The sequence below is a fragment of the Danio rerio genome, chromosome 10 (genome assembly GCF_049306965.1).
Source record: "Danio rerio strain Tuebingen ecotype United States chromosome 10, GRCz12tu, whole genome shotgun sequence".
NCBI classification, from domain to species: Eukaryota; Metazoa; Chordata; class Actinopteri; order Cypriniformes; family Danionidae; genus Danio; species Danio rerio.
Window position 1 is genome coordinate 521820 of NC_133185.1, and position 8181 is coordinate 530000.

At 37.5% G+C, this 8181-nt stretch overlaps 2 protein-coding genes across 3 annotated transcripts in view; one reads left to right on the top strand and one right to left on the bottom strand.

Annotated features, from left to right (window-relative positions):
* Window positions 1–8181, bottom strand: part of klhl35 (kelch-like family member 35) — a 103209-nt gene that overhangs the window by 70806 nt on the left and 24222 nt on the right. The gene's annotated exons all lie outside the window — the stretch shown is intronic.
* The window catches only part of mpzl1l (myelin protein zero-like 1 like), a 13620-nt gene continuing 6996 nt past the window's right edge, over window positions 1558–8181 (top strand). The window contains 5 exon segments of one of the 2 annotated variants that reach the window (NM_001257340.1): window positions 1558–1716; window positions 3101–3270; window positions 3721–3934; window positions 4972–5101; window positions 7957–8062. In NM_001257340.1, the coding sequence (NP_001244269.1) occupies window positions 1644–1716; window positions 3101–3270; window positions 3721–3934; window positions 4972–5101; window positions 7957–8062 (693 nt within the window). In that variant the 5' untranslated portion in view covers window positions 1558–1643. 2 annotated transcript variants of the gene reach the window in all.

Consider the following 8181-nt stretch of genomic DNA (forward strand, 5'->3'; position numbering starts at 1 on the left):
GTTCAACACAGGCCAACATAAAGATTTTTGATCAACATGACTTCAGCGATTGATAATGTAGGAAACATAAGAGCAAAAGCGTTTGCAACTTGTTCATAATCAGAAACTGCTGTGCACAAGTGACACAATGATGATCTGATGATTGAACAGAGAGTTTTGAGAATTTCAATTCTGATATGAGAAATGCACCAAAGAGACTGAGGAAAACTGAGACAGAATTAATGTTTATTAATTAATAAAATAACCACAACATCTGAAAAACAAAAACACTAAAATAGCAGGTGATGTATAAGAAATAAGCAGCTTTAGCCTAATGCAAAAAAGTTTGCTGTCAAATTTGCAAAAAAATATATATATATATTTTAGCAAAAGAAAAAACATTCAATATATTTTTGACAGAATTCAGTATAAAATTTAAGACATTATTTATAAAGATAGAGAGACACAATGAATTATATCTATAGTGAATCAACATGAACAGCTGAACTACACGCTGAACGCTGTGAGTCTGCGTCAGGATGATGATACATGAGCCGCCTCTTCAAGCAGTGTTGTGAGGCTGTATTGCAGAGTGTGATGCTGCTCGGCTGCTTTCAGAAATTTGGCAACAAACATTTTACAACAACTATTGTAAATGTGAGTTATTTTATATTAATGTATCAGTAGGATGTGATGACTAGTTACCAACCTACCCTCACTCATAATCTTTCAGCTTCATCTCTGATTTATCAGGGGTCACCACAGCAGAATGAATCGCCAATTATTCCAGCATATGTTTTACACAGAGGCTGCCCTTCCAGCTGCAACCCAGTAGTGGGAAACACTCATTCACACACACACTTATACACTACTGCCAATTTAGTTACCTATTATTCACCTGTACCGCATGGCTTTGGACCGTGGCGGAAACGAGTACTTCTTTTTTTTTACTTTTGTACATTTTTTCAGGCTGTACTTCTTTACTTTTACTCAAGTACAGAAGTAGTCAGAACTTATACCAGAGTCATTTTAAATGTGATTATCTGTACTTCTACTTGCGTTACTATTGCCATCTCTGGTAGTGTACGAGTGTGTGTGTGTGTGTGTGTGTGTGTGTGGGTGTTTCGCAGTGATGGATTGCAGCTGGAAGGGCATCAGCTGCATAAAACATCCGCTGGATAATTAATAATAATTAATATCGTGATAATACCATATACCGCGATAAAATAGTTAATCATAAAATCGCCAGAAGTAAGTGTATGGTTTAACCATATTCAAGTCAAATTCAATGCGCCTACAAAATAAATAAATATGATTAATAATAATAAACATGTAATAATAAGTTATTAATCCACAGATTCACTGTGACCGCCTTTTTGGTTTATTTATTAGCAGTCCATCAGAGCTGACCGGGGATCTGCGGAATATGTTGACTACAGCGCAATGCCCAGAGCTGACGTGTGTGAGACCTGACCTGAGATCAGCAGAAAGTGTTCAGTTCATCAGAGCTGATCCTGGAGCAGCGCAGTGTGTTCAGTACAGCGCTGTGCTCAGATCTGACGTCAGCGAGACTGTGCTGAGATCAGCGCTAGTGTCCGTCAGTCTGATGCTGTAAACAAACGCCGAGGCTCCGTGAATCGGGCGTTATTCATGAAATCTAAAGGATGGAAATAAGGCTTCCGATCTCCTCACACAGTTATGTTTCTTTGTGTGTCTCTGCGGTGTTCATTATCGCCGGTGAGTGCTTCAGCTTTCCTCTGAGGTGTTTTTTTAAATCTCATTTGTGAGCGCTAGCTAGAGATGCTAACCTGCTAGCTTAACTGAACTCTATAATAACTGATTTAAAATTAATAGCGCATTATGTAAGTGTATAGAGAACAAGCCTTGATTAGTCTTGATTTAATATCCTGAAGCTGAATGATTATGTGTGTGTTTATGTGTGTGCGCGCCTCAGGTGAGGAGGTTTAGCTCGTATTGTTCTGTTAGCACATTAGCCTCCCTCATCACTCCTCTTTGTATTATACTGTCACAAAGACGGTCCTCTGATTGATTTAATTACTCATGCAGAGGTCTTCTTAGTTAGTTTCTCATGTTTTAAACGTGTACTTATACTATTGTAAGTGATTATGGATACTATTAGAAATCCCGAATGATCATTTTTGAGTTTCAGCAAAGGCTAAACAGTAAATATTTAAATCTTACTGTGTTTTATTGAAGGAATAGTACATTAGGAATGATAAATGATAAGTACATCGTTAAATAACATCTGTTTCATGAACTATGCTTCATGTGAGACTTTTAAAGGAAAAAATAAACCAAATTAGATGTGCCATGGCTATGGTATTGAGGTAAAGTTGGTTTTATATTTGCACATTTGTTTATTTAACTTTCTCTATATCGTTTACCACGCTTATTTGAATATTCAGTCAGAATTAGCGTGTAAGTATGACTTCAAAACAACATCAACACTATATAACTGACAGTAAACATCACAGACTGTAAACAGCATCATGTTGTGGGGCTGTTTTGCTGCAGGAGGGACTGGTCCACTTCACAGCATAGATGGCATCTTGAAGAAAGGACAGTATGTAGAAATACTGAAGCAACATCTCAACACATCAGCCAGGAAATTACAACTTGGCCTCAAATGGGTCTTCCAAACAGACCATGACCCTAAGCATACTGCCAAATGAGTTCAAATGTACTTTAAGGACAACAGAGTGAATGTTTTGGAGTGGCCATCACAAAGCCCTGATCTCAATCCTATAGAGAATGTGTGGGCAGAGTTGAGAAAGCTTGTGCGAGCAAGACAGCCTACAAATCTGACTCAGTTACAGCAATTCTGCCAGGAGGAATTCTCCTGCAAACTATTGAGAGAAGCTTGTGGAAGGAAACCCAAAACATTTGACCAAGGTTATACAGTTTAAAAGCAAAGCTAAAAAGTTGTTTTGAAGTCACACTTACATGCTATTTCAGATCCGATATTCAAAGTAGCGGTAAACATTATAGGGAAGTTATACTGAAGGTACATGTGAATATTAAACCAACTTCCCCTCAGTTTGATGGTGCTGTTGTGTGCTCATGTATGTGGATGTCTGACTGCTGTTTATCTGTGTTTCAGGGGTCTCAGATGTGTCTGCGATAGACGTGTTCACCACAGCAGAGGTGTTTGTTGAGAACGGGACCACAGCCACTCTCAGCTGCAGCTTTAGGTCTAAAGAAGTGGTCAGTCGATTGACCACGGTGACGTGGTCTTTCCTTGCGGAGGGAGAGTCGGGAGCGTCCACCACAGTAAGGGTCTCTGTAATATCATATTATGTGCTCAGTGCACAGCTAGTGTTCTTTCCCATACCAATAAACATCCGGTGAAAGGTTGACATGGCTATTTGAGTTTAATACAGTTCCCTGTACAGCATGGATGTTGTAATGTAATTAAAATATAATCAGTTAAATAGACTCAAGCATTCATTTAGTTGTTCAAGTATAAAACGAGTGCCGAAACTGAAGCATCGAAGACACTGGAGTAAAATAAATGTCCATATTTTAAAGACATAATGCAATCAGGCAGTGAAGATCATTGATTTTTAAAGAAAACAGACCTTAAACGCTGTGATTTTGTCATGGCATAGAGTTCACCAGAAGTTCTTGAACTGGAAAATGTAAAGTCCTTCTGCATATACACTATTGATGTGTAGTAGATCTGTCATCATCTGATCGTCAGCGTATGTTTGTCCTCCACAGATCTTATATCACTCTGATGGGAAGTCTTTTCCGGGGGCGCTGCCGCAGTTTAAGGCTCGTGTGGAATGGGCTGGAGACATGAACAAGAAGGACGCGTCGATTCGTGTCCTTCAGATGCAGTTTAAAGACAACGGGACGTACAGCTGCGACGTGAAGAATCCTCCGGACATCACTGGACAGTCGTCTCCTACTAAAGTCAGGGTGGTCATGAAAGGTGAGCGATTAAAGCATGCTCGTGCTGTAAAGAAGGGAGCTCTTGGGAAATTCTGACTTTGTGATATTTTGTTATTCTGAAATATATATTGTGATCTAAATACAAGATGACATGAATATCTCTATTTGGAAACAGTAGACTGATTGGGATGATTCTGTAGGGGAGCGCATCTGCATACAATATAGTATACAACCTACAAGCATAGACAAATAGAGTAAAGAAAAGGATAGATTGAAATAAACAGTTTAGTTATTTTTATTTCAAGTCTAACAGTAACTGAATAATAAAAATAAACATAATTCAATAAAGTGAATCATTTTTAAAGTAACGAATGCTACAATTTCCTGAGTCTGAATGCGTTTAAATGCTTCATAATAGTCGCATGTTTCAAAAACACACTTTAGGTGGTCACTTTGTGTTATCTCAGTTTTCTAAAGCTAAAATGCAAACTCACATAGTGATTAAGCTGCAATATTTACCTTTACTGAGAAAGCCCTTATTTACATCTATGAAGGCAGACTGCAGGGTGGTGGAGTGGCTTTAGAGAGACAGCAGTGTGGTGATGTGTTTACACAGGGATAGTCAGCAGGCGTGTTATTAAAGTCTGTTGACCAGCACTCTTTGCTGTATCATCTGTGAATAGAAACAGTTCAGGAAAAACTGGAAACACACTTGTCTTTTGCTTTAACTTGGGAACAATTCATATACAGTTAAAGTCAGAATTATTCACCCTCTTTTGATTTTTTTTGATCAGAGCAAGGACATTTTCACAGTATGTCTCTGCGAGCACATATTGTATTTAATTTATTCAAACTTTTTCCCCATTTTTGAACTGTCAACTTGGGCATATAATGCAAAACACTGCATAAATACTATTATCAAGTCTGATTATAACATGTTTGCCGTTGGAGACTGGATATGTTCACACACTGTATAACAGTGTAACACAACGGTATAACAGATAATTTGAGCAGACACACACAGATAGGGCAGGGTTGTGATGTGCTGATGTGTTTTGTGTGTGTGTGTGTGTGCAGAGGCTCTTCCTCAGACCAGCGCTGCAGTAATCGTGGGCGGTGTGATCGGAGCTGTGATCGGCATCATCCTCATCTCTGTGGTCACGTATCTGATCATCAGGAGGCAGAAGCCCAGTCATGACTATGAAGGGTACGTCTGCGCATTAAATAACTCCTGATGCCTTCGGGTGCTGGTGCTGGGTTAACCCCTTAACTCTCGGTGCATGCAGCATGAAGTGGGTGGTTTAACACTAAACCAGAGTCTAGTGTGTGTGTGTGTGTGTGTGTGTGTGTGTGTGTGTGTGTGTGTGTGTGTGTGTGTGTGTGTGTGTGTGTGTGTGTGTGTGGGTGTGGGTGGGTGTGTGTGTGTGTGTGTGTGTGTGTGTGTGTGTGTGTGTGTGTGTGTGTGTGTGTGTGTGTGGGTGTGGGTGTGGGTGTGTGTGGGTGTGTGTGTGTGTGTGTGTGTGTGTGTGTGTGTGTGTGGTATATCTCATATCTCACCTCAGGATGAACATCACATGCTCATTAAAGACAGTAAGCTCATTTGTGGTCAGCTGGTAACACTTCATCATGAGATTAAAGTTAAACTAACCATGAATAACACAGTTGAAGGCAAAATCCAGTGAAAATTGTAATTATTCATCAAATATTTCCTGAGTGATGTTCAGCAGAGCAAGGACATTTGCACAGTCTTTCTCAGATATGTTTTCTTCTGGAGAAAGTGTTGTTTCTTTTAGTTTGGCTTGCATAAAAGCAGTTTCGAATTTTCTTTTTTAATTATAATTTTTTAAATAAGATCAATATTATTAGCTTAAAACATTCTATCAGCAATGACTTTTGAAAAAAATGTATTGTCCTATAACCTAACACAGTGAAGCCTTTAAATGTCACTTTAAGCTAATACTAGTATCTTGAATAATATCTGGTCAGACATGCCTCGTTTCCACTGAGTGGTACAGTTTGGGCCGGGTCACCTTTATTAGGCTTCACTGCCAAATGGTGCCAATGGTACCCTTTTTGGTAGATGTGGTGTACGGCGAGTACTCGAGCGAGAATGACGTCGACTGCATGCTAAAGTAAAGCTGTACGGGTCGTTCACATATCATATGAGAAGCACTTCTCACTACAGAGATGCTTTACACACATTTAATTCTCCTGGCTTGTGCACATTCCTCTGTAAGCCAGTAGCGTTCTGCTGCACATCTAGCTCTGCAGTTTGGCACCCTTTTGTTGTGCCTACCGTTTGAAAAGGAAGCCCAAAGAGTGGTTCAGTTTGCTTTTTCAACCGTTTGACCGTGGAAACAGATCTAAAAATGTACCAACCTGTAGCACTTATTGGAAACGGGCCTATATTAAGTGCTGTCATCAGGGCAAAGAGAAATGAAATCAGTGATCAGAAATTAGTTAAAGCTAATATGATTCAGAACATTTTGAAAAAATCTCACATCACTTGGGAAATGAGTGAAAAATAATTGAGATTTCACTGGAGGGCGAATAATTTTGTCTTCAACTGTGCTGTAATTAATAGATAATATTTTTGGTCTAAAGGCTCACTCTAAGAATGATAACTATGAAGTAGAAGTAAACCTCAGAAACACTTTTAATAAAACGTTTATTCGCTAAAGCGTTGGTTAATGGATGGTGATGAGTATTAACAGATCAGATTGTGTGTTTGATTCTTCACAGTTTTCTCAGCTGAGCCTGACAGTTGTTATGAAGCAGTCTGTCATGGTTATCATTCTGCCTGTCATGAGCCTTTATTGCCTGTTATTATGCATTATTACAGTCAGAATTATTTAACGTGCCTGAACTAACAGTGTACAGTTGTGTTTGTATGAACTAACATAACATTAATCAATTCTGCAAGATATACTGCTCATTATTAGGTAATGCACTAGATTATGTTAACTACTGGAGTCTCATCGTGAAGTGTTACCAGTGTGCGAAATACTGAGAATTAAACACGTTACATTTCAATCCTGAGAGTTAAACACATTTCACTTCAACTCTGATCATATAAAGTCATTCCTAATGGTTTACATCCTGGTAGTGTTTGTGGTGCGGGTTTAAATGTATAATGGCTTCAATAAAAGCATTATTATTATTATTATTATTATTATGTTTATTGTTATGTTTATTATAATTATTATTATTATGTTTATTTTTATGTTTATTATTATTATTATTATTATTATGTTTATTGTTATGTTTATTATTATTATTATGTTTATTATTATTATTATGTTTATTATTATGTTTATTGTTATTACTATTATTATTATTTTTATTATGGTTATGATGATGATTATTATTATGGTTATTGTTATTATTATGGTTATTATTATTATTATAGATATTGTTATTATTATGGTTATTATTATTATTAATATGGTTATGGTATTATTATTATTATTATTTTTATTATGGTTATGATTATTATTATGATTGTTGTTATTATTATGGTTATTATTATGGTTGTCATTATTATTATTATTATGATTATTATTATTATTATAATTATTATGGTTATTATTACTATTATTATTATGGTTATTATTGTTATTATTATTATTATTATTTTTTTTTCTTTTATTATTATTGTTGTTATTATTATTAGTATTATGGTTATTATTATGATTATTATGGTTATTATTGTTATTATTACGGTTATTATTATTTTTTTTCTTTTATTATTGTTGTTGTTGTTATTTTATTGCTGGAGGCTCCTCATCCGTGTGATGGTCAAGATGTAAGTGTGTAATGTGTTTAACTGATGTGAACATAGTCAGTTTCTGCTGATGTGTGTGAAATATGAGGTGTCGCTGAAGTGTGTGTTCAGAGCTGAGTGTGTGTCATTAACCCAGTGTGTGTCTCATCCGTCTGTGTGTTTTGATCAGAAGTCATGTCACGTCGCGGCGCACTTGTTTTGCTTTTGTCATCTCTCATCTCATTTGTTTGCGTCATCTCTCCATGTGTGTGTGTTTGTGCGTGCGTGCGTGCGTGTAGCTGCACCTCGATAGAGAGTGTGAGCACACAGAACACTCGGGTGGGGAAGAAGGCGGAGTCGAGCAACGACAACTCCCGCTGCTCCAGCCCCTCCGCACCCGTACAGGTACGACACGCTTCTTGTGTGTGTGTGTGTGTGTGTGTGTGTGTGTGTGTGAGAGAGTGATTGAGTGATTGAGTGAGTGAGTGAGCAAGAGTGTTTGTGTATGCGCATATGTGTTGTAT